Source organism: Somniosus microcephalus, chromosome 3, assembly GCF_052327205.1.
Source record: "Somniosus microcephalus isolate GS21.2 chromosome 3, FLI_Smic_1.0, whole genome shotgun sequence".
In the NCBI taxonomy this organism is placed as follows: Eukaryota; Metazoa; Chordata; class Chondrichthyes; order Squaliformes; family Somniosidae; genus Somniosus; species Somniosus microcephalus.
The window spans coordinates 303,313,746-303,341,416 of NC_140989.1; the positions used below are offsets into that span (position 1 = coordinate 303,313,746).

Here is a 27,671-nt window from a genome sequence, read left to right on the forward strand (position 1 = left end):
GCGACGGGAGGGGATGTGCCTCTGACAGGCCGACCATGTCAGTCAGTCATAATGGCACAGAAGGAGACCATTCGGCTTATCGAGTCCATGCCGGCTCTCTGTAGAGCAATCCAGTCAGTCCCATTCCCCCACTCTATTCCCATAGCCCTGCAAGTTTATTTCCCTCAAGTGCCTATCTAGTCTCCCCTTGAAAACATTGATCGTGTCCGTTTCCACCACTTCCGTCGGCAGCGAATTCCAGGTCCTCGCCACTCGCTGTGTAAAAAAGTTTTTCCTCGCATCCCCCCTGTATCTCTTGCCCAAACCTTAAATCTGTGTCCCCTAGTCCTTGTACCATCAACTAGTGGGAACAGCCTTTCCCCGTCTAGCCTATCCAAACCCGTCATAATCTTGTACACCTCTATCAAATCACCCCTCGACCTCCTTTGCTCTAATAAAAACAAATCCAGCTTCTCCAACCTGTCCTTATAACTAAGATCCCCTATCCCCAGAACCATTCTAGTAAATCTCCTCTGCACCCTCTCGTGGGTCTTCACATCCTTCCTAAAATGTGGTGACCAGAACTGGACACAATGCTCCAGTTGTGGCCTAACCAGTGCTTTATAAAGGTTCAGCATAACTTCTCTACTTTTGTACTCAATACCTCTATTTATGAAGCCCAAGACCCCATATGCTTTGTTAACCACTCTCCCTATGTCCTGCCACCTTCAGGAACCTATGCACATCAACTCCCAGGTCCCTCTGTCCCTGCACACTCTAAAACTGTGCCATTAAGTATATATTGCCTCTCCCTGTTCCTTCTGTGAAAATGCATCACCTCACACTTCTCTCTATTAAATTCCATCTGTTACTTGTCTGCTCATTCTGCTAGCCTTTCTATGTCCTGTTGCAGTCGATTGGTATCATCACTGTTTGCCACACCCCCAAGTTTGGTGTCATCAGCAAATTTAGAAATTCTACTCTGTATTCCAATATCCAGGTCATTTATATCAAAAAAAAGCAGTGGCCCCAGCACTGACCCTTGGGGAACACTACTGTCTACCATCCTCCAGTCTGAGAAACAGCCATTTACCACAACTTGCTGTTTTCTGTCCTTAGGCCAATTCCTTATCCAAGCTGCCACTGACTCTTCTCTTCTTAGGCAGTCCCTCGGAACCGAGGATGACTTGCTTCCACATTAAAAAATGAGTTTGCAGGTGACTGATTAGTCCAATGCGGGACCTACAGTCTCTGTCATAGGTGGGGCAGACGGTGGTTGAAGGGGTGGGTGGGTGGGGTGCTTGGGTTGACGTGCGCTGCCTGCGCTTGGCTTCCTCTTGCTCCCGGCGAAGAGACTCGAGGTGTTCGGCGCCTTCCCGGATGCTTCTCCTCCACTTTGTGCCGTCTTGGGCCAGGGATTCCCAGGTGTCGATGGGGATGTTACACTTTTTCAAGGAGGTTTTGAGGGTGCTCTTGAAGTGTTTCCTCTGCCCACCTGGGGTGCTCTATCCGTGCCGGAGCTCCGAGTAGAGCACTTGTTTTGGGAGTCTCGCATCGGGCATGCGGACAATGTGACCCGTCTATCGGAGCTGATTGAGCGTGTTCAATGCTGGGGATGTTGGCCTGAGCAAGAACTCTGACGTTAGTGCGCCTATCCTGCCAATGGATTTGCAGGATCTTGCGGAGGCAGCGTTGGTGGTACCTCTCCAGTGCTTTGAGGTGCCTGCTGTACATGGTCCATGTCTCTGAGGCATACAGCAGGGCGGGTATCACTGCTGCTCTGTAGACCATGAGCTTAGTGCCGGGTTTGAGGTCCTGGTCTTCAAGCACTGTCTTCCTCAGGCGACCGAAGGCTGCACTGGCACACTGAAGGCGGTATTGGACTTCGTCATCGACGCCTGCCCTTGTTGACAGTAGGTTCCCGAGGTGGAAAGTGGTCCACGTTGTCCAAGGCCTTGTCGTGGATTTTGATAATCGGGGGGCAGTACTGTGTGGCGGGGGCAGGTTGGTAGAGGACCTTTGTCTTACGGATGTTTCGTGTAAGGCCCGTGCGCTCGTACGCTTCAGTGAAGGTGTTGACGATGGTTTGGAGTTCGACCTCCGAGTGAGCGCAGACACAAGCGTCGTCTGCATACTGTAATTCGACGACAGAGGATGGGACGACCTTGGATCTGGACTGGAGGCGACGGAGGTTGAACAGTTTCCCGTTTGTTCTGTAAATTGGCTCCACTCCAGTGGGGAGCTTACTGAGGGTGAGATGGAGCTTTGCAGCAAGGAAGATGGAGAAGAGCGTTGGTGCGATGACACAGCCTTGCTTGACCTCGGTTCGTACGTGAATTGGGTCTGTGGTGGAACCGTTGGTCAGGATCACGGCTTGCATGTCATGATGGTTGCATGCACCTATTCCACAAGCCTCAATTTTGTTAACCAGCCTTCTATGTGGTACTTTGTCAAACGCCTTCCAAAGTTCCATGTAGACAACGTCCATTGCATTCCCTTCATCAATCCTCTGTTACTTCATCAAAAAATCCAATTAGATTAGTCAAACATGATCTGCCTTTTACAAATCCGTGTTGGCTTTCATTAATTAGCTTAAACCTTTCCAATTGCCTATTAATTTTTTCCTTGATTATTGTTTCTAAAACTTTACCTACCACTGATGTTAAACTGACTGGCCTGTAGTAACTAGGATTGTCCTTGCACCCTTTCTTGAACAATGGTGTCACATTTGCCACTTTCCAATCCTCTGGCACCTCCCCCACATCTAGGGAAGATTGGAAAATTATGGCAAGCCCTTCCGTTATCTCCTCCCCCAATTCCCTTAGCAGCCTGGGATGCAAACCATCTGGACCAGGCGACTTGTCCACGCTAAGCATACCCAGCCTTTCTTGTACATCCTGTCTATCAATTTTCACCTTTTCCACTTCTACCGATATTTTGTCAACATCCACCTCCTTAGTAAACACCGATACAAAGTATTCGGAGTATTCTATCCTTGCCCTGCACCTCTAAGCATATATCACCACCTTTGTCTCTAATAGGCCCCACCCCGCCTCTTGCTACCTGCTTACTGTTTACATGCCGGTAGAAGATTTTTGGATTCCCTTTTATGTTAATCGCCATTCTACTCTTATATTCTCTCTGCCAATCTTATTTCCATCTTCACATCCCCTCTCAACCTATTGCATTTGGTCTGGTTCTCCCTTGAAAAATTCACCTGACATGCATCATACGCCCTCTTTGTTTATTTCATCATCTTCTCTATCTTCCTCGTCATCCAAGGAGCCCTTGCTTTGGTTCCCTTACCCTTCCCTCTTGTTGGAATGTACCTAGCCTGTACTTGGAACATCTCCTCCTTAAAGATCACCCATTGTTCCGTTATAGTTTTTCCTGTCAGTCTTGGGATCTAGCCAAGGTAAAATGGAACCATTCACATCCCATTGAAGTTAGCCCTATTCCAGTTTAGAAGTTTCACTCTAGATTGTTCCTTGCTCCTCTCCATTGCTAATCTAAATCTTATGATACGATGATCACTCGCACCCAAGTGTTCTCCCACAGACACTTGGTCGACCTGGCCCACCTCATTCCCCAGCACCAGATCCAGCAATGCCTCCTTCCTAGTTGGGCCAAGAACATATCTGTCAAGGAAATTCTCCTGAACACATTTCAGAAATTCCTTCCCCTCCTTTCCCTTTACCCTAGCATTATGCCAATCTATATTTGGATAATTCAAGTCTTTTCCCTGCAGATTTGCTCCTCTACCTCCCTCTCACTATTTGGAGGCCTATGGAATACCCCCAATAGTGTGATCATATCTTTTTTGCTCTTCAACTCTAACCAAATGGATTCTGTCCTTGCGCCCTCAAGAGCATCTTCCCTTTCTAACACTACAATATCTTCCTTAATCAACACTGCCACCCCACCTCCCTTTTTTCCTTCCTTATCTTTTCTGAACACCTTGTACCCTTGAATATTAAGTGCCCAGTCCTCACCGTTTTTAAGCCACGTTTTTGTTATTGCCGCACCATATTGCCACGCGGCTAATCATGCTTGTAGCTCACCAACCTTATTCACTACACTTTGTGCATTTACGTACATGCATTCTAAACCCATTTTTGAATTTTTCGTAGTCTTTCTTAGTCTGCTATCTAATATGGTACTACTACCGCCTCTCATACTATCTTCTCTTGTATCATCCAACGCACTCTTTTATGCACCTTATTCCTCTTTTCTACTCCTATATGCTGGTGCCCATCCCCCTGCCAAGTTAGTTTAAACCCTCCCCAACAGCACTAGCAAAACTCCCCGCAAGAATATTGGTCCCGGCTCTGTTGAGGTGTAACCCATCTGGCTTGTACAGGTCCCACCTTCCCCAGAAACAGTCCCAATGCCTCAGGAATCTAAAGCCCTCCCTCCTGCACCATCTCTTCAGCCACGCATTCATCTGTTCTATCCTCCTATTCCTGTACTCACGTGGCACTGGAGTAATCTGGAGATTACTACCTTTTTGAGATTCTGCTTTTTGATTTCTCACTTAGCTCCCTAAACTCTGCCTGCAGGAACTCAATCCCTCTTTGTCTGTCGCTGGTACCGATATGGAGCACGACCTCTGGCTGTTCACCCTCCCCCCTCAGTGTCCTGCAGCCGCTCAGTGACGTCCATGACCCTGGCACCAGGGAGGCAGCATACCATCCTGGAGTCACATCTACGGCCGCAGAAACACCTGTCTGCTCCCCTAACTATCGAATCCCCTACCACTATTGCTCTTCCACTCTTTTTCCCCCCAACCCCCGTACAGCTGAGCCACCCGTGGTGCCGTGGACTTTCCTCTGGTTGCACTCCCCAGAGGTACCATTGCCCTCACCAGTACTCGGAACAGAATACTGGTTGGAGAGCGCGATGCACTCCGGGGACTCCTGCCCTACCTGCCTGGTCCTCCTCTGTTTGGCGCTCACCCATTCCCTCTCTGCATGCTCTTAAGATGCGGGGTGACCACCTCTAGAAATGTGCTATCCACATAACTCTCAGCCTCGAGGATGCACCGCAGTGACTCCAGTCGCCGCTCAAGCTCAGAAACTTCCCGCACATGTGGTCATCCAGGCTGTGCGAAGCGTCGAGGACTTCCCACAGGGCGTAGGATGTGCACTCCACGGGACTGAGCTGCCCTGCCATGCCTCTATTTAATAGACTAAGAACTAACCCAGCAGAAATAAACTTAAAACTTAACAAAAAACACTCCCCAATCAACTCCTTCCCTTGTGCCAACGTCTTTTTTTTTTACTCTGCCGTCACTTTTTTTCAAAAATTGCCTTTGTTGAGTTGCTGCAGCTCGGAACAGCTGCGCTCCCTCCAGATCCGCTCCTGCCGCTCTGAACTGCTGTGCTCCCTGCCGATCCGCTCCTGCCGCTCTGAACTGCTGTGCTCCCTGCAGGTCCGCTCCTGCCGCTCTGAACTGCCGTGCTCCCTGCAGGTCCGCTCCTGCTGCTCGGAACTGCTTTGCTCTCACTGCGCTCCCTCCAGGTCCGCTCCTGCCGCTCGGGACTGCTCCTTCGAAGTTTGCTCCTTCCGGTCCAGATATTTTTTTTTGGAGACCAAGTCGGAGCACTCCTGCTTCTCCTGTCCCCACCAAAAAAAAGTAGATAATTCCTTGTCCAGTTTGTGGGAGGCCTCCAGCTGTCCCCCTCAGGACTGCTGGTTAGGCCGTAAACTGCCCATTACACATGGGCGGAGCATGCGTGGCACACAGTCTGCCTATTTGTACCTGATTCAGGTGGCCACCCTTGTATTGGACCTGGGCAAAATGGCAGTGGGTAGGATAGGAGTGAGAACAGGGTAAGTGCAGCACTCTGATTTTAGGGCTGCTGCTACTCCGTTCATATCTGGGCCATTTGAGCTGAGTAAATATTGGCTTTCTGGTGTTATGTTCCATCAACAAGATTGTTGAGTTCCACCCCTGCAACACTGCTGGCCTCTGCTCCTTATTTACCCCCATTGCTACTGAAACCTGTAAGAATGATTAATATATGCCTTGGTCCAGAGTCCCTGTTAAGATTGGAAATTCAAGTTTTGGAACCTAGGAACAAGTTAAGATCGAGATACGTGCCTCATTCGACATTGGTTACGGTATTATACAATGTGGTTCAATGTAGGATATATGTTGGAATGTGTCTAGAGTTTATTATATGATAGCATATTTATCTTTTTTCAAATTGTCCTGGATTAACCAGTCTGAATAATAAGAAATGCGAACAATAGAAGGAATAAAGTTGTACCTCCAATACTACTTTATTTTCTCTACATGCACAAAATTAAAATGGGTATTTGAGTGATCTTCACAAATAGTGCAATAACTTAGCTTCAGAATTATGTCAACAGTTGAGCTCAGTTTAGTATGACCTAACTAAGTCAGTGTTGCAGACTTAGCTGGTTTCAGTTTAACGTAAGTGTCCCAAATAGGATTATTGGCTATTTGACCTAGAAGAGATTTTTGGTTTAATTATAACATGTTTCTGATATGAACTTGGGTTCAAGATTTTCGAGGGTAAATTGTCAAAGGACCAGCATCTTGTTTGTTACTTTGACAGAGGAAGGCAGACTGATGCCATTGAGAAAAAGAGGGGATTGGGTATGTTCACTCGTGTTAATGAGCCAGCCATTGAAGCTAATTCATAATGATCTTAGAACAGTAGGCATTGACACAGTATGATGGGAGCCACTTTATTTTTGCATACACAGCAAATGGTTGTTTTGTATTCGGGGGGCGGGGGGGAAAGTGGGCTCAGTAGCCAATTTAATGATATCCCTACAGACTGGCCCCACGACAGGGAAGAGAGTAAGAGGCCAAATCACGAATTCCCTGTCCAGAGAGGGTAGAAAGGCATGACGACACACATGCTCAAGGTCAGTGATGAAATTTGGTTGCAGTTAATGATTACCAAGGTCACTGATTTATTGAGTTAGTCAAATTCCATCTTAACTACTTGGGATTCTGGGATCTTTATTGGTATTTTAGGGATTGCAGTCTGTAACCCTGTCTGCTTACCATTAGGACCATTGGTTTTACTAACTGAATAAGTTGCATTATTATTACATGGGATTCCACATTTTTACTGATGTTTTGGCAGTTCAATTCTGGGACTTCATCTGCTTTTCTGTGAAAACTTATGTCATTGCCTTGCTGATGACTTACTTGATATGAGGAACCAGCATGAGAGCAATGGCAGAGGGAAAACCCCAGCATCATCATGACACTGGCCTGAAGGGTTATAGAAATTTCTAGTTAAGCAATTCACTGTAGGCTGTGTGCTAAATGTTTCTACTTAGTTTTGGAGGAAACAAAATCACGTGCTGATTTCTGAACATTCTACTGGAATAAACTTATAATTTTTGTCTTCTGACAATTTCTCAGTGGTTCTCATTTTCTGTTTACTTGTTTAATCTGCTGACTGTTTAATCCAGTCAGACATTGCATTTCAGTTTTTGTCTAAATAACTTTTTTCTGTATAAGGTAGATGGTTGAGAAATGACTGCTAAAATTAACGTAGTCTTTTGTTTGTTTGAAGTTTTTGTAATGCACTTCTGTCTTAGGTTTGAGCATACTGCTCAGGACAATACAGGCCTGTGGTGTGTATCTTAGACCATCCATTCTTAACATTAGTTACTGAACATTTTCTGAGATCGTGGCTGCCCCTAAAAGAATCCGCTCTTGTATCATTAAATGTTTGTATGTTCTGTTTTTAGGCTGCAGAGACAGTTGATCAAGTGATTAGACCACCATCTCCCTGGAGTAGTGAGAATTGTATCCGCCAGGTAATTTAGCAAATCTTTGGAGGATGAGATTTCTGTTAAATTGTGTGTGGTGTGTGTGTGTGTGTGTGTGTGTGTGTGTGTGTGTGGTGTGGTGTGTGTGTGTGTGTGGTGTGGTGTGTGTGGTGTGTGTAAACTTACACCAATTGCATCATGATAATTCATACGGTGCTGCACATGCTGTTAATACTGATGGGAGGAAAATCTCTCTTGTAAGTATCGCGTGTGAAATGAGTTTGGCCAGTCTAAATCCAGAGGGTGTTAGCCACAGCGTGCACATCTTCACAAAATTCTACACAGATTGGTACAAAATTGGTAGTCTCATTCAGAGTGTCATAAGAATGACTGGCTTGGGAAGTAAATAAAATATACTGATGCAGTTGAGGGTGCTTTGCTAAGATAGGAGCTAAGGCATGTTGCAGCAGAGTGAACAAAGTTGCAGTTTCCTGTAATGCAGCTGACTTGGAAATACATGCTGCTGATACTAGAAGACAAAATTGGGAAAATAGATTTTCCACAGTTCAGAACTGAAATCCTTTTAAAAAGTTTCACTGACTAATTAAAAAGGTGATTTTTATTTTAAGACTGATATGATATCTATCAATTACAAATTAAGTTTTTTTACAAAGGTGGATTTGGATACTGAGACAAATGCCGAAGAGGATGAAGTTGGGGAGTTGGCTTTATGGACTTCAGATGTGAAAGTGATTGAACTGCATAAAGGTTCTAAAGGTTTAGGTTTCAGCATCCTAGACTATCAGGTATTTTCCAATTTATATAACATACGAGTTTTTTTTAACAATGCACAATAAAACTTTACTTACAGATTGTATCTAATAGTTTTTTTTAAAGAACTTTTAGAATATGTTTGAAACATAGACTCTTTATTCGAAGTTGTGAACATAAGACAAGCGAGGAGATCGTGATAAAGGAACATCTTTTATTCCATGAACTGTTATATCTTGAATACAAAGCAAAAATGTAGTAATGAATTATGTTTGCTTTTAGATTTCTATTGTAATAACTATCCGTTCTTCCATACTTAAAAGCTAAGTTGGGTCATTCTCATATACTCTATTTATAATATCCCTGATACTGGGCATTTTCAAAATTGTGTATGGTTGAGGCCACCACTTGGATCTGAAATTATTATGCTGCGCTATTATTATGGCACACTCTAATCCAGTTGGGTTTCCTGGCTGTTTCTGCCAAGAAGTCAATGAGGTAACTGAATTTTTCTTTGTGATGAAGAAATATAAATGCAATGAATAATGAACTTGATTTGAGGTAAATGAAGTAAATAACCATATACAAGGGATTGTTTCTTTATGCAATTTCTTTAAAACAGCCTCCTGTTTATTTGCTGTTCCAAGGACAAACTTCACCTACTTCCCTCAAGCCTGTTTTTGACCCGTTCAGGGCTATTATTCTGGGTTGGTTTTTGCTCCCAATGTGCATGCCTGGGTTTAGGTGTTGGGAGTCACTGGACTTCCCTGCATTTGTACTGAAACTAATCAGCAATTAAACATATTGCCACTTCGCTGGATTTAAAGAAAAAAAACCCTGCCATATAGTCCTGATGCAGCTGAATGGAAAATCGTGGGAATTTGGGAAGAGGTTGGGTTGGAAGGGGAGAGGATTGGGCTGCAAAATTCAGCTCAACTGCCCTCCCGAGTGCTTCCTGGTTTGTTTTCCATTCACTTGCTTGTCTGCCCCAAGCGTAGTCTTGGAGTGGTTCCAAAGTTTGCAAGCATTGGGTTGGTGTTGGAATCTGCGAGTATTGGGATTCAGGATCTTTGGTGCGGGTGAACTTGGGAAGGAACTTAGGAGGCATGACAGCATTAGGAGAGATCGTAGGCTATAGGAATATTGGGATTGGTCCTGGGATGGGAGAGCAATGAGAGTGTGTCCTAGGATTTGGCAGTTGGGTAGGGGCTATTGGAATCTAGGTACAGCAGATGGGGCTTCTTGGAGCATTGGGAATGAGTGTTATGTGGGAACAGCAGTGAAGAGGGATTCGCTGATCTGGCACAATCCTGTCGTCCACAAGAAATGTGGAGGGGACCCTGGAGCAGTGAAAGGATTGGTCATTATCTGGTAGTATTGGGCCAGGGTCTACCAGTATTAATGGAAGGAAGGCTATGGTAGCATTGAGGGGAAGAAAAACTAGTAAAATGCAGCATTACCTCATGCAGAACATTTAGCACCTTCAGCAGCTTGAAGAGCAGCTCTCTAGTGAGTTCATGTCCATTTGCTAGGAGCCACCAATGTTTGGATTTATAAACATGAAAAATATGCAATCATGATACAAAAATGAGCAGCAAGAATGTATGACTCGTAATGAGTTAAGTGTGTGTGTGCTATTGAAAAGTAAGCACATGGAATATCCTTATTGTGGTCAAACTTTTTAGAAACATAGAAGATAGGAGCAGGCCATTCGGCCCCTCGAGCCTGCTCCGCCATTCAATGCGATCATGGCTGATCATCCAAATTTAGTACCCTGTCCCTGCTTTCTCCCCATATCCCTTGATCCCTTTAGCCTTAAGAAATATATCCAACTCCTTCTTGAATATATTTAATGAATTGGCCTCTACTGCCTTCTGTGGTAGAGAATTCCACAGGTTCACCACTCTCTGGGTGAAGAAATTCCTCCTCATCTCTGTCCTAAATGGCTTACTCCTTACCTTTAGACTGTGACCCCATGTTCTGGACTCCCCGACCATCGGGAACATCCTTCCTGCATCTAGTCTGTCTAGTCCTGTTAGAATTTTATAAGTTTCAATGAGATCCCCTCTCATTCTTCTAAACTCCAGCGAGTACAAGCCCAATCGACCCAATCTCTCCTCGTACGTCATTCCTGCCATCCCAGGGATCAGCCTGGTGAATCTTCGCTGCACTCCTTCCATGGTAAGAACATCCTTCCTCAGATAAGGCGACCAAAACTGCACACAATACTCAAGATGTGGTCTCACCAAGGCCCTGTACAACTGCAGCAAGACATCCTTGTTCTGTACTTGAACCCTCTCGCTACGAAGGTCAACATACCATTTGCCTTCTTAACCGCTTGCTGCACCTGCATGCTTACCTTCAGCGACTGGTGCACAAGGACGCCCAGGTCTCGTTGCACTTCCCCTTCTCCCAATCTATTGCCATTCAGATAATCTGCCTTCTTGTTTTTGACACCAAAGTGGATAACCTCGCATTAATCCATGTTATATTGCATCTGCCATGCTTCTGCCCAATCGCCCAACCTGTCCAAATCATACTGGAGTTTCTCGGCATCCTCCTCACAGCACACACGCCCACCCAGCTTTGTGTCGTCTGCAAACTTGGAGATATTACATCTAGTTCCCTCGTCCAGATCATTAATATATATTGTGAATAGCTGGGGTCCAAGGACCGATCCCTGACGTACTCCACTAGTCACTGCCTGCCACTCGGAAAAAGAGCCGTTTATTCCAACTCAGAACTGGTTGGCAGACAGAAATCAATCAAAGTCAATACCTTGCCCCCAATCCCATGTGCCTTAACTTTATACGCTAATCTCTTATGGCGGGACCTTATCGAAAGCCTTTTGAAAGTCCAAATACACCACATCCACTGGTTCTCCCTTATCTATTTTACCAGTTACATCCACAAAAAATTCCAGTAGATTAGTCGAGCACAATTTACCTTTTGTAAATCCATGTTGACTTTGTCCGATCCTGTCACTGTTTTCCAAGTGCTCTGCTACTACATCTTTTATAATGGACTCTAGCATTTCCCCCACTACCATGTAATTCCCTGTTTTCTCTCTACCACCTTTTTTGAACAGTGGGGTAACATTAGCTACCCACCAATCCATGGGTACTGTTCCAGAGTCTTATCGAATTTTGGAAGATGACCAGCAATGCATCTACTATTTCTAGTGCCACTTTCTTAAGTACCCTAGGATGTAGATTATCGAGCCCTGGGGATTTATCGGCCTTCAATCCCGTCAATTTCCCTAACACCATTTCCCTACAAATGCTGATTTCTTTCAGTTCCTCCCTTTCATTAGACCCTATGTTCCCCGACATCTCTGGGAGGTTATTTGTGTCCTCCTTTGTGAAGACAGAACCAAAGTATGTATTTAATTGGTCTGCCATTTCTTTGTTCCCCTTTGTCTTGTAATACTCCTGTGAAGCGCCTTGGGATGTTTTACTGTGTTAAAGACTCTATATAAATACTTGCTGCTGCTACTACTATCGTCTTGAACAAATGATTACTTGGGTTCTTGGCCTTTCATCAAAAGTTTGTGTAGCAGCTAATGTACAGATATCAGCAGTCAAATTTGAATACTGTCTGAGCTGAGCTGACCAGGAGGTGGGTTACCGATTTATGTTTGTAATGTTTTTGGCACTGTAATAATGATTGGTGCACTTTCAATTTAAAAGGTATTTTTTGTGATAATTGGCATAAATCACAGACTTCTTTTGATGCCTAAACAAAAAGCTTTTAAAACTTAATTTATCATATAAAACTGATTTGTGTTTGAAGGATATTGGTTTCCTCTTAAGCTTATAATAATCCTGATTTAATTCTAAGAAGCTGAGCTGTGCAAAAATCCAGAGTATCATGCATTAATAGTTTGTTCAATGTTAGGCCAACATATTTTTCTTTCCTTTTACTTGAGAATGAATTTGATCCTTTGCATTTGCTGACAGTTTCTTTTTGAAAGAAAACAGTATATTTTCATATCTATAGGCGATCGACTTTATAAGAACTGTCATTCGTAGAAGGTGGTGAGCTCATGGTGCCAAAAGGAATCATTGTGTGGTAGAGCTCAAAACGCATTGCTTACTAGCTGCATAATCATAAGTCTAATTCAAACTGAATAAAGACAAAATTAAAGCAATTAATTTCAATTGTTATAAGTTTGACAGCTATAGTTGTTGTCTCTGCTCCATATAACATTACCATAAGATTTTGCAGGTGTGTTCAATGTGAATAATGCAAACATTGTAATGAATAATTAAAGGCAATTGAAAATGAAAAAAATCATTTTATTTCAAAGTGTAGTATTATCTAAAGTGTAATGAGAAAAGTGGTATGTGTGTCTATTATAATGCTTAGTTTTTGTATTGTGCCAAAATAGTTCCTGATTTGCAAAAGAATCACTGGTTTACAAAAATTCAACATTAATCGGATGGCCATCAATCATTACCACAAACTAATTTTAAAAAGTTGATGGCTTTTGTTGAAGTGTATAAAACTGCTGCAAGTTGCACAAAATATTATGTTCCTATATAACACCGCAACATAATATGATTCCAAAAACAGAATGTCAATTCAAGATACCCACTTCAAGAGCCTTTAGAAATTATTGAATTCAGATTGTGGTGTCTGGTCTAGATTACTTGATGAACTAGACTTTACTTTGCTGAAGTGAGGTTTAGGTGATCAAGAAACCAGGCTAAAATCAGTTGAGATGCCCATACTCTAAAATCTGACGGTTCTGAATAATCTTACCAGGTTCAAAAATATTGGGCCAGATATTCCGATGCCTACGGGTGTGTACACACCCATAGGGACATCGGAAATGCTGGTTTCAGGCATGCCGAGCGCATGCACTGAAAACCGGCATTTCCGATCTGTCAAGAATGCTCTAGAGAAGGGCCTCTGCAGGCAGAGAGTTCCGCTTTCTTGAGAACCTCTGCCTGCAGAAAACCCTTAGAAATCTTACGCCTGGTAAAAGCAGCCTACTTTTACCAGCATAAGAGTGGTAAAAAGTTTTTTTTTAATGTTCACTCATTTATCATTTAAAAATACTTCCAAAAAAAAAATTAAGTTTGTTTTTAGCCCTGTAAAAAACTTTAATTTTTTTCAAAAAATTAATTTTTGTTTAAAAATATTTAATTTATTATAATTTAGCTCATTTTAAAAATGTTTTTTTAAAAAAAAGTTTGTTTTTTGGGGTGATCTCCATTCATATATTTGACAGGTCTATTTGTCAGGTGTATGAAGGGAGATTCCCTTCTTTGATTGGCTCCTCATGGCCCACGTGATCCCAGGGATGCTTGCGAAGGGAGAACCAGTGGATGTGGTGTATTTGGACTTTCAAAAGGCTTTTGATAAGGTCCCGCATAAGAGATTAGCGTGTAAAGTTAAGGCACATGGGATTGGGGGCAAGGTATTGACTTGGATAGCGAACTGGTTGGCAGACAGAAAGCAAAGAGTTGGACTAAACGGCTCTTTTTCCGAGTGGCAGGCAGTGACTAGTGGGGTACCACAGGGATCGGTCCTTGGACCCCAGCTATTCACAATATATATTAATGATCTGGACAAGGGAACTAGATGTAATATCTCCAAGTTTGCAGATGACACAAAGCTGGGTGGGCGTGTGTGCTGTGAGGAGGATGCCAAGAAACTCCAGTATGATTTGGACAGGTTGGGTGATTGGACAGAAGCATGGCAGATGCAATATAAATGCGAGGTTATCCACTTTGGTGTCAAAAACAAGAAGGCAGATTATTATCTGAATGGCAATAGATTGGGAGAAGGGTAAGTGCAACGAGACCTGGGCGTCCTTGTGCACCAGTCGCTGAAGGTAAGCATGCAGGTGCAGCAGGCGGTTAAGAAGGCAAATGGTATGTTGGCTTTCGTAGCGAGAGGGTTTGAGTACAGGAACAAGGATGTCTTGCTACAGTTGTACAGGGCCTTGGTGAGACCACATCTTGAGTATTGTGTGCAGTTTTGGTCGCCTTATCTGAGGAAGGATGTTCCTGCCATGGAAAGAGTGCAGCGAAGATTCACCAGGCTGATACCTGGGATGGCAGGAATGATTTATGAGGAGAGATTGGGTCGATTGGGCTTGTACTCGCTGGAGTTTAGAAGAATGAGAGGGGATCTCATTGAAACTTATAAAATTCTAACAGGACTAGACAGGCTAGATGCAGAAGGATGTTCCCGATGGCTGGGGAGTCCAGAACCAGGGGTCACAGTCTAAGGATAAGGGGTAAGCCATTTAGGACAGAAATGAGGAGGAATTTCTTCACCCAGAGTGGTGAACCTGTGGAATTCTCTACCACAGAAGGCAGCAGAAGCCAATTCATTAAATATATTCAAGAAGGAGTTGGATATGTTTCTTAAAGCTAAAGGGATCAAGGGATATGGAGAGAAGGCAGGAACAGGGTACTGAATTTGGATGATCAGCCATGATCGCATTGAATGGCGGAGCAGGCTCGAGGGGCCGAATGGCCTACTCCTGCTCCTATCATCTATGTTTCTATGTGCCCCTGGGATACGTGGGCCCTGCACATTTCGAGTTGGAGGCGCCCAGGAGCGGAAGTGTCCGGACCTCTGGAGCCCTCGGGTAAGTCCGTAGATTTTTTTCCAGATCGGAGGCCTCTGCACGCAAGAAGCCTCCGATTGGAAATATGGCCCAATGTATAACTCTCTGATAATATCTAGATTCTCAACACGCTCCTTCCAACATTTGGGCTTTAGTTCCTCTTGCCTCAGCATGATCTTCGCCCCATAACTAGGTATGACGGTCAGGGAAGAACCCTTCTCTAAATGCTCTGTGGTCAGCTGGCAAGCTAGGCTTGTAGATGGTAGAATGATTCCTTGAATTTTTTCCAAAGTGAAATAATAAGATGGTTGTCATGCACTAGTCCATTTGACAGCCTAGCTAAAACTGATTAAACTCATCCCAGCTGTAGCTGCCAGACTGAAATAAAAGACACCTCCAAGTCTTGAATTTGTGACCATCTGGTTGGTAAGCTGGTAGTTTAACCGCAAGACTACGAGGTTGTTCCTTCGCGATCCATTTTTAATTTAAAACATCTGCAATTTTTACTAGATTTGTATTGTTATTAGCTGTATAATGCATAATAAAAGTTAACTTCCCTACTTCTATAAAAAGATAAATGGTCTGTATTACTTTTATACAAAATCAAACTGCACCGCCAACCAAATACACTGTGGAAGTAAGTTACATCATATGCTAGGTAAATTTCATTTGTACAAGATGTTGTAAAAGTAAGGTTTGTTAAGTACCAGTTTAACTGGGTTTGTTAGACGCCTTGCCATATTTATAAATTAAGGACAACAAAAGAAAATAGGAAATGAAGGAGGAACAATTTTACTGAAAGGGTGGTAAGTATGTGGAACAGATTACTGGTACAAGAAACCTTAATGGGTTTCAAGAGGGAACTAGACAGGTTCTTGTCAACAAATGGGATTCGGGTTTATTAGAAATGCAGTAAAGGAATACTGTTGGGTGGCTAGATAGATCAAAGATCTTCTGCCTGAAACTGTTACCATGTTACTGGCACAACTGGTTTAGTCTTCTATCGCCAGGCTTCACCCTTTTCTGCCAAAACCACCCACGACTCCAGAATCATCATGAAGAGCAAAGATCATCCCTGGTTTCCCCCAGGATCCCCCTGCCTTAGCTCTGAACCCGCGTCTCTCTCGTTTTTCTTCCAGCTTCTGTTATCTTGTCACCTTGTCACCTCCTGCACTCTTGACCCCATTCCCACTTAATGACTGATCATCTAACTTCCCTTATGTCCCCCATGCTCATGCACTCTCCTCTGGTATAATCTCCCTCCCTTTCAAAACAGCTGCCACTTCCCTTTTCAAAAACGCCGACTCTTGACCCATCTGTCCTTGCAAAGTACTGCCCATCTCTAATTTTAAAGTGTTGTCCTCTTCTGGCATTCATTAAGCATTTATACATAATACACCCGAATGGTAGACATATGCAGTGACCTGTTGTATTAGTGCTACTGCTATCTAGCAATTAGGAGAAAAAATCCGTAGCTATCGTCCTTCCCTTCTCTGTGCTTCTTTATCGTCCCTTCCCCCCTTTTCACAAGAAATTGCCTAGTTATTAGTTAAAAAATTCAGTCCAGGCAGAATTTTCTGCTAAAACCACCAACTATATAAGGCAGACGAAGTATAGTCAGAATTAATAGAACACTTCAGTAATGCCCCTGGAGTTCATTTCTGTACAATATTTGTGATAGATTTTGTTCCTGTTTGTTATGAATGTGTTCCATTTCCTTTTTAGTTATACCAATTTTGAATTTGGAGTGTTAGTAAAACAAATCATTTGAGCTCAATTTATGACCTTTAACCCTCAGTAAACTTCATCACAAAGGGGCAAAGTTGCACCAGTTTCTAAACAGTTTTGCCTTTACTTTCATGCTTATGGGGGCTCTGGAAAAAGAGTAAACTTTGATGGTTTGACTATTCTGGTCTAAGAGCATAAGAAGTAGAAACATAGAAACATAGAGATAGGAACAGGAGTAGGCCATTCGGCCCTTCGAGACTGCTCCGCCATTCAATGAGATCATGGCTGATCTTCGTCTGAGATCTTAGCTGATCTTACCAGTTCAGTACCCCGTCCCCGCCTTTTCTCCGTAACCCTTAATCCCCTTAGCCTTCAGAAATATATCCAATTCTCTCTTGAAAATATTTATTGAATTAGCCTTCACAGCCCTCTGTGGCAGGGAATTCCACAGGCTCACCACTCTTTGAGTGAAGAAATTCTTCCTCATCTCTGTTTTAAATGATTTGCCCGCTATTTTTAGACTGTGGCCCCTGGTTCTGTGCTCCCCTGCCATTGGAAACATTCTCTCTGAATTCAGCCTGTCCAGGCCTGCCATAATTTTATATGTTTCGATGAGATCCCCTCTCAATCTTCTAAACTCCAGTGAGTACAAGCCCAAACTATTCAATCTCTCCTCGTAGGTCATTCCCGCCATTCCAGCTATCAGCCTGGTGAATCGCCGCTGCACTCTTTCCATGGCAAGAACATCCTTCCGCAGATGGGGCGACCAAAACTGTACACAATACTCCAGATGCGGTCTCACCAGCACCTTGTACAGCTGTAGTAAGGTATCCCTATTCCTATACTCGAACCCCCTTGATATGAAGGCCAACATACCATTTGCCTTCTTAATCGCCTGTTGCACCTGCATGCTCTCCTTCAGTGACTGGTGCACAAGAACACCCAGGTCCCTCTGCACTTCCCCATCTCCCAATCTATTGCCATTTAGATAATAATCTACCCTCCTGTTTTTACCCCCAAAGTGGATAACCTCGCATTTATCCACATTATAGTGCATCTGCCACGTATCCGCCCATTCCCCCAACCTGTCCAAATCGCACTGTAGCCTCCTGACATCCTCATCAGAGCCCACCCCTCCTCCTAGTTTAGTGTCGTCAGCGAATTTGGAAATATTGCATCCAATTCCCTGATCCAGATCATTTATATATATTGTGAACAGCTGGGGTCCCAGGACAGATCCTTGCGGCACCCCGCTGGTCACTGCCTGCCACTCCGAAAACGAGCCGTTTATTCCAACTCTCTGTTTTCTATCCGCCAGCCAGTTCTCTATCCACGTTAATACTTTGCCCCCAATCCCATGAGCCTTAATTTTGCATGATAATCTTTTGTGTGGAACCTTATCGAAGGCTTTCTGGAAGTCAAGGTACACCACATCCACTGGCTCTCCCCCATCTATTTTACCAGTTACTTCCTCAAAAAATTCCAGCAGATTAGTCAAACACGATTTACCCTTTGTAAATCCATGTTGACTCTGTCCGATCCTTTCCCCATTTGTCAAGTGCTCCGCTATTTTATCCTTAATAATGGACTCTAGCATTTTGCCCACAACCGATGTAAGGCTTACTGGTCTATAATTCCCTGCTTTCTCTCTACCCCCCTTTTTAAATATTGGGGTAACATTAGCTACCCTCCAATCCACGGGTACTGTTCCCGAGTCAATGGAGTTCCGGAAGATGATCCTTAGAGCATCTGCTATCTCCAGGGCCACCTCCTTAAGTACCCTAGGATGTAGTTTATCAGGCCCCGGGGATTTGTCGGCCTTCAGTCCCCTCAACTTATCCAACACCATATCCCTAGAGATACTAATTTCTGTCAGCTCCTCCCTCTCATTAGTCCCTATGTTTGCCGATATTCCTGGGAGGTTATTTGTGTCCTCCTTTGTGAATACAGAACCAAAGTATGAGTTTAATTGGTCTGCCATTTCCTTATTCTCCATTATATATTCTCCCGAATCGGACTGCAAGGGACCGACTTGGGATTTTACCAGTCTTTTCCTCCTGATATACCGATAAAAGCTTTTGCAGTCTGTCTTTATGTTTGCTGCAAGTTTACTTTCGTATTCTATTTTCCCCTTCCTGATTAATCCCTTTGTCCTCTTTTGCTGTATCCTGTACTGCCCCCAATCTTCCGGTCTGGTGCTTTTTTTTGCCAGTTGATATGCCCTTTTTTTTGATTTTATGCTGTCCCTAATTTCCCTCGTTATCCACGGTTGAGCCACCTTTTTAGGTTTATTTTTATGCCAAACCGGTATAAACATGTTCTGGACTTCTTCCATTCTATCTTTGAATGCTTGCCATTGTCTATCCACTGTCAATCCCCCCAGAAACACCACCCAATCAATCTTACCCAATTCCCGTCTCATACCCTCGTAATTCCCTTTATTTAAGTTCTGGACCTTAGTCTCTGATTCAATTTCCTCACTCTCCATCTCGACTGAGAGCTCGATCATATTATGATCGCTCTGACCCAAGGGGCCTCGTACAAGAAGATTGCTGATAAGTCCCTTCTCATTGCACAATACCCAGTCTAAAATGGCCTGATCTCGAGTCGGCTCCTCGACATATTGGTCCAGATAACCGTCCCGAAAACATTCCAGGAATTCCTCCTCCTCAGAATTTTTACTAATTTGGGTAGTCCAATCAATATGTAAATTAAAGTCACCCATGATGACAGCTGTGCTCTTATCGCACGCTTCTCTAATTTCCCTTTTTATGCCTTCCCTCACCTCCATATTACTATTTGGAGGCCTATATATCACACCCACTAACGTTTTCCTCCCCTTGCTATTTCTCATTTCTACCCATACAGATTCCGTTTCATCCGAGTTGATATCCTTCCTTTCCATTGCATTAATCCCCTCCTTTACCAGCAATGCTACCCCACCTCCCCTACCTTTTTGCCGATCCTTCCTAAATATTGTATATCCCTGGATGTTAAGTTCCCAGCCTTGCCCACCCTGCAGCCACGTTTCTGTAATCCCAATCAAATCATACTTGTTTACCTCTATTTCCACAACTAATTCATCCACCTTGTTCCTAATGCTTCTAGCATTAAGATACAAAGCCTTCAGGCTTGCTTTTTTCACACTCTCATTATGAATTAGTTTGGCCCTTTGTGTTTCTCTCCTTTGCTTATTGCTTCTCACCTTTCTACCATCTATTTCTGACTTCATATGACTTCCCTCTTTTCCACTATCTAGGTTCCCATCCCCCTGCCAAATTAGTTTAAATCCTCCCGAACAGGAGCAGGAGTAGTCCGTACAGCCCTTCAAGTCTGCTCCATCATTCATTTGACCGAGTGTGACATCAAGGAGTCCTAGTAAAACTGAAGTCGATGGGAATCGGGGAGGGGGGGGGGGGGGTGCTGATAAGCCGTAGGTAACATTCATGCCATACAAGTGCCAGGCAATGACGATCTCCAACAAGCAAGAGTCTAACCACCTTCCCTTGACATTCAATGGCATTACCATTGCCGAATCCCCCACCACCAATATCGTGGGGAATTCGGCGATGGTAATGCCGTTGACTATTCTGGTCTAAGAACATAAGACCTTTTTTTAGGTTTCTTAATGTAATTTTTATCACTGCAGCCAGTGTCTGAGCAGTGAATTACTCACTGCAACATCGCAATTTCTGCATTTAGATGTGCAGTTGCGGTCAATTTCAAAGGTATAATAATGGTGAACATTGTTGGTTTGCCTCACGGCTTAATTTCCTACTTAGCCTTGTATCATCAGCAAACTTGGATACATTACACTCGACGAAATAAAAATTGTAAATAACTGAGGCCCCAGCACTGATCCTTGCGGCACCCCACTTGTAACCGCCTGCCAACCTGAAAATGACCGCTTTATTCCTACTGTTTGTTTTTCTATCCTTTAACCAATCCTCTCTCCATGCTAATATATTACCTCAAGCCCCATGGACCCTTATCTTGTGTAACAACCTTTCATGTGGCACTTTATCAAATGCCTTTTGGAAATCCAAATACACTACATCCACTGGTTCCCCTTTATCTACCCTGCTAGTTACATCCTCCAAAAACTCTTAAGTTTGTCAAACCTGATTTCTGTTGTCAAATAGCAGCATCATTTAAAAAGAATGTTTAGTTATTTTAACATTTGTGATAGCACATTAATGAGGTAAACTGTACAATTTGACTAACACAACTTGTTTCCATTTTACTTTTGTTTGTGTAGTTAGTTGTTTTAAACATGATATTTAAATTACTGGTACTCTAATTTAATTTTTGGATTTATTCTTGCTGGATAGAAAGCGGTGGTGAAAAGTGTGTCTTTTTAGGACTACAGGTTTTGTTCACACTTATGCTGAATGAGAAGTACCACAACAAAGAAATAGAAAAGGCTTTAAAAATGTTTAAACATGAAGGACAGCAAAGAAACTTAAAAGTATGAAGAATTCTGAATTTTAAAAAAAGATAGAAAAAGTGAATTAAAAATTGTACTTCTAATAAATAATGTTGCAATAAGGATAATGTAACTTGTAGGGGAAAAAGAACAAAACTGGAAATGATAAATTTGAAGGACAAAAAAAATCAATAGAAGAGAAATTAATGAGAAACTTAAACATATATTTGGAGTTAGAAAACAAACCTCCTACTGCCAGAAGTCACAAATTTGGTTCATTCTCGAAATTGAATCTGTGCCAAAGGTTTGTCTTTTGTTGAAGATGCTGCAAGCATATTCATTACCCAAACTTTAAAGAGTTAACTAAAGAAATGTAGAATACCCTGACTGTAATAATCCAATGTAGATCATGCATAATACAGTGGAAATTTTAAGTTGCTTGCAGCTCAAACTGGTCAGCAAGGTTATAAATTTTGCTTGTGTTTTTTTTTTAACCGCAGAGTCAAGTTTTTAATGCTGGTTAGCTCTGCATTTAAGTGCATGTTGCCAGATGAAACGCTGTCTTTCTGTAAGCAGACATTTTCCCCGGGGCCTAGAGGATGTGATTGATACCAGCTGTGTAATGGAACATAAGTATTTTCTGTTTGTATTTTGCCAGTTGTATGATAGAGTATTACTTTACCAAAAACACATATATTTTAAAGAATATTTTAAGTCCAATAAATATTTTTTAAAACTACTTCATTTTTTTTCTCCTAGTGTGTTTAAGTGAGAAAATTATTTCAGAAACAAAACTGCCATTATAAATTTTATGGTTTTTAATGAGGCTAGCGTGAATATATTGTGACAATTTAAAAAAAAAACTTTATAAAGCATTCAGTACGGAAAATAGGATTACAATAGAATACCTTAATTTTTTAATTGTTTCATGTCAGGGCCTTGCAGTCACTAATGGGAGGTATAATGAGCAATTGTTATGGTCCAGATTTTGCTGGAGCATGCACTGTGTGTTGGAATTTATTCCTCACTTCAGATTTGAAAACTTCTTGCACCACAAATTACTGGAAGTGCGAGCTGAGAGCAGGGCATCTGGGACCTTGGTGAACGACTGGACCAACAGTCTATCTCAACCAATGAGATTTAAGAATAGAGAAAGAAACCAAGGAAGGATGGGGAAGGAAGTAGGGTGAATTACAGTGAAATTAGGTACGGAAAGAGAAATGCAGGGAAAGAAAGATTGCATTGAGAGAAAAACAAGAGACAGAACTGAAAAGTTAAAAAAAGTTTAACATCTGAGATTTTAGAAACCTCCAAGAATAATTTGCTACCTGCAGGAATGAGACTCCACAGTTTCAATTATTCCGTTTCTGGGTCCTATGTCATTGAGTACCAACCCTAACTCTGGCGATTTTAATTTGTTTTAACAATAAACGCAGTAATTTATTGAAACTCATGGGGAGGTTGATGGTGAGCTGCTGTTTTCGTGAGGCTGACGTTAAGTTAGTGGCGCAAATCACCTAGCAACTTGTGGCGATTTGCAATTCGGGCGTATCTTTCTTGCCACAAATTGCTGGGCTATTTACGCACTAATAACAGCATGTGCGTTAAACTCGCCGTTATTTTCCAGCATATTCTGGGCCAATGTGTTGACATGTTAATATATATTTTGAGGTCAGTAACTCAGATGAAGAACATAATTGCAGCTCCCATTGTAGAATTAATCTACATATGATGCATCTGGAAACTAGCTTTTTGTGCTGAAAGACGAGGGGAAAATACACTTCAGTAACTTTGAACCCTTGTTTTAATTGATGGATATTTTTGTGTTTTTAATGTAGAATTTGAAGTTTTCCTTTTACAACTTAACATCATACTGCTCTTTCACTAGGAAAATTTGATGTTTAAAAATCTCTTCTATTCTTACAACAAATGTTAATTGTAATTTTTAAACTATACCATTGTTTCGGCTCCCTCATACCACGCATTATTTCTTGGCTAAGGGAGCGAACAGTTTTGACCTGTTTGCAGGTCTCTAGCAGTGTAACCCTAACTGGTTGCCTGCGTTAGAAAGTGTTGATTACCTTGTTCTGTTCTTCTACCCCCAGCTCTATTCAATCCCACTTGAGGAAGCAATTTGCATTGGTTCCTAACTCTGATAATCTAGTTCACAGAATTCTGTGTGAAAATTGAGCATAAGCCCAGCTCCTGCCACACTGTGGGACAGCATGTTAGTACGTCAGTGTCGTGTCACCATAAAAGCATCGTTTTTATAGCCTAAGTGAAGTATTTTTAGAATCTAGAATCACACAAACGTTAGATTCTATAGACTTAAGGGCCACGAAATTGGGAGATTTAGCGGCAGCCAGTTTTGCTGAAAAAATGGTGGTCATCTTGCTTCCGGCGAGGAACGCCACGGCCTCTATTTTGGGCAAGTCAGCAGTGCTGCTATTGCCTGACCTCATCGCCCTCATTGAAATGATGCAGATCGTGACGTCAATCAGCGTGCATCACCTGAATTGATGCACGACTGTCATTTTGGACGTTGCCACTCTTGATGCCGCCCTCTCCAAACCACGCACGGAAGAACGTGCATGCAGCAGTACTATAGAGACATTGCCAGCGCTTTTAAAGGGACACACATCTTTAAGGTGAGTTTAGATTTTTGCTTTTGGACTTTTTAACGTTTTTTTTGGAGTAGTGTCTTGGTGCATTACATTAAAAAAGTTATTAAAGTGTGCAGGGAGTGCTGCTCGACGTTTGCAAGGCTTTGGCTGTTAAAGGAAGGCCTCTGAGAACACCACTTGCTCCCAGTCCTGGGGGGTCCAATTGCTGTCCCCCTTGCGCTGCAGCATCGCATGAAGATGAAAGAGGCAGCAAAGGGGACAAGCTGCTCACAGAGGGAAGAGGAAAAAGCTGAAGGAAGGATGCAAACCAGACAGCCCCTTTCTATCTGGGATATCCAGGATCGAATCATCCGCCTGCGGTACCAGTGAAAACAATCCCAATTCCCCTTTCGGCATTTGTCCCCACACCTTACCTTCCCTCTGTTACTGACCATCACAGCGTCCTCTTGGCCACAATGCTGAAATGAAAGCCACCACAAAGCAAACTTTCCAATCCAACTTTATCCATATATGCATCCAATATTACACCAAAAAATCAACTAATCACCCTTCTGGATTCCCTTAGTTGACTGTCTTGTGTGTGCCTTTGCCTATCCCAGTGATGTTATGCAGTGCTACCCCAGTGGCTGCAGCATGGCCAGTAGAAGGCTGCTGACTTGCAGTGGGGGACACTGCAGATGGCCTTGCAGGATGACCTCAAGTAACTGGTAGCTGGGACTGTGAAATAGAGTGACGGTGTTTGTTCTTCACTCTCCTCCATCGTTTTGGTCAACCACTGTCTGGGCAGGCTGGATTTCTTGGGTGTTTGAAATGAGGAAGGCACAAGGTAGGGTTGTGGTGAGGGGAGGGAGAGAAAGCAAGAAGTGTATGTTTTCACCATGTGTAGTTTGTACATCAGAAGATATTGTGGGATGTGAGGAGGAGGATAAAGTATGAGGATACCCGCATCTTTTATTCTTTCAGCCTCGTGGCAGGCCAAGGGCTCAGCCATGCCCTGCCAAGAATGGCCAGCACCGTCTCCTCCAAGGTGCTGAGGTGTATCTAGGAATGTGAGGTGTCCTTCGTATATGGTAGAGATTGTTGGTAGGTGAGTGATTTTGGGGTGGGTGGGGGGGCGCGGAGGTCGTCGTGCGTTAAGTGTGAGAGGCTAGTGGTGCAGTTGGTAGGAGACGGCTTTTGAAGATGTATTCACTGACCTTGACCACTCGTCTGAAGTCAGAAACTTCTTTGGGCACTGGAGCCAGGTCCTGCGGGCGACACTGGCATTGACTGCCTCGGTGATTTGGTCCCACATCCTTATTTCTGGAGGGTCTCCTGGCCCCCTGTGGGTAGAGGATCTTCCACGCTGGAGTGCTGCGTCCGAGACTCTGGTTGCCCTTTCCCTGGCCTGTTGAGCCATTTATGTTTGTGCTGAAGCACTTTTAGCATTTTTTATGTGCTGAAGGTAGTTCAGCAGATTGCCTAGTTCTGAAGGATTTTTAAAAAATTTTCAGAAGGCAGTTCAGCTTTAAGAGCTAGAGATTGCCTTGAACATGAACAGGCTAGCTTTAAGTAAAGCCAGCCTTGCTCCAGCGATGCAAACTTGGGTCCCCTGCTGAGTGCACAGCCTGTCGGCAGCGTGTTCGGCGCTAGGCTGTGCGCTACAATCATGTAAAGTAGCAGGCAGCACCAAATTGACGTGCTGCCTGTGCTTTCTTAATGGGTACGGGCATATCTCTGCTAAAGAATACAAAATACTTATTAATTAAAACAAAGTGAAGTATTTCAGGTAAATCATATGTTGATTTAGTCAGTTCTTACCACTTTCTGCTTTGGTTGGATGTGACCTACCTGACTGACTGATGGAGCACTTTACCACAAGCTGTCCAGTATACAAAAAACTACAATTCTGTGGGCTGCATGTTGTGGATAGAGGTTTGTACTGATGATGCAGTGACTGGAAGATGGGGATAAAAAGAGAAAACGGGCAACAGCATTGGATTTGAAAAGTATCAAAAATCTCAGGTGTGCTCATCTCAACAAAAAGGAAGATGAGTTGAATTGTAAAATAGGTTACCTTGGCAATTATGCATTCCATTGGGGTTTAGAATAACAGCTGATGTGAAAATGCTACCAGTATATTCACTAGTAAAGTATAACTTGAGTAGGGTTGCAAAGGGGTGGAAAGTTTCCGGTAAATTTCCGGAAATTTTCCACTGGAAGTTTAGCTTGGGAATTTTGCCCAAAAAAGCACATGCTAGCATAATATTGTTTTTTTTGTATTTCTTTCTTTTTTTTTTCCACAGGTCCTCTTAAAATTACTAACAGAGATGGAATCTTAATTATTAAGGAATTTCTTAATCAATATATGTTTATCTTCTTACTTGGCTTGTTTTAATAATTACAAGTTTTGTGTGTGACTGTGAACAAATGTGTCCTGATTGGTTGGATGAGCGATTAGCTCCCTCTATTTGTAATATTTGCATATCGAATTGTGATTGGCCTGCAGGCATCTGTAAGACTGCTATAGTTTTTTTAAGATCCAGGTTAGGGGTCCTGAGGGAAGTCATTTTGTTTTCTGCTGATGTTGTGATGATGCAGTAAGTAAATCAGACTTTATACCAAATAAACCAGTTACTTGTTGAACTCTGTTGTCCTTCAATTTAAAATATACAAAATAATACACTATTGGTGATGTAGCGTCGTGTGTGTACAGGTCATGCTTCCATCACATGGAGCATCAGCAAAAATGTACTCACCCTGTTGCAATCGTGCTGATCAACCGCAGTTCGACACAGAGATGAATGCCCTTTATTTCTCTGCATAGAACAATGCCACGTTTACCGTCGGATGTGTGGAAGCATTTTACCCCAGGCATTAAAGCTGGAAAGACTGTGTACATGTGCAAACACTGTAGAAAGCCATATGTAAAGAATGCCACAAAGATGCAGCAGCATTTATCCAACGATCTTGGATCACAAAAGGTCTTTGCAGTAGTTACTGACAATGCTGCGAATATGAAGGCTGCTTGGGCTCAAGTGGAGGAGGCCTACCCTCATATTACGTCTATTGGGTGCGCAGCTCATGGGCTTAACCTGCTCCTCAAGGCCATCCTGGGTTTGAGAACCATGGAAGCACTGTACAAGAGAGCCAAGCAAGTTGTTAAGTATGTCAGAGGAAAACAGGTAGTTGCAGCAACCTACAACTCCAAGCAAATGACAAAGAACAAGAACACCACACTGAAGCTGCCCAACAACACTAGATGGGGTGGTGTTGTCATAATGTACAACAGCCTTCTGGAGGGTAAGGAGTCGCTGCAAGAAATGGCAATATCCCAGTCTGGGGATATGGAAACCACCATCAAGGAAATACTGCTGGATGATGTGTTTTGGGAGAGAGTGGTTAGCAGCCTTAAACTACTCTCACCAGTAGCATCTGCAATTGCTCAGATTGAAGGAGATGACGCTGTCTTGTCAGATGTTATCAGGCTTTTTACTGATTTAAAAGAACAAATCAGCATTGCCCTACCCACATCCCTGCTGCTCAAAGCAGAGGAGAAGGCAATTCTTCAATTCATACAGACGCGTCAAGAATTTTGTGTCAAGCCGATTCACGCTGCAGCATACATGCTTGACCCAAAGCATGTTGGGAGACCAATACTTTCTGGAGAACAGATCAACAGCGCTTAGTGTGATTTCTACCCTCACACCATCTCAATCTGGATGTGGGCAAAGTTCTGGGAAGTCTGGCAAAGTTCTCTACCAAGCAAGGTCTTTGGAATGGGGATGGGATATGGGAATCATACAAGCATATCAGT

At 43.0% G+C, this 27,671-nt stretch overlaps 1 protein-coding gene across 8 annotated transcripts in view; it reads left to right on the top strand.

Annotated features, from left to right (window-relative positions):
* patj (PATJ crumbs cell polarity complex component) overlaps positions 1–27,671 on the top strand; it is a 471,326-nt gene that overhangs the window by 83,653 nt on the left and 360,002 nt on the right. For all 8 annotated transcript variants that reach the window (XM_085982870.1, XM_085982876.1, XM_085982869.1 and 5 more), the window contains 2 exons: positions 7,720–7,788; positions 8,415–8,546. In XM_085982870.1, coding sequence (XP_085838996.1) covers positions 7,720–7,788; positions 8,415–8,546 — 201 coding nt within the window. The remainder of the gene's footprint in view (positions 1–7,719; positions 7,789–8,414; positions 8,547–27,671) is intronic.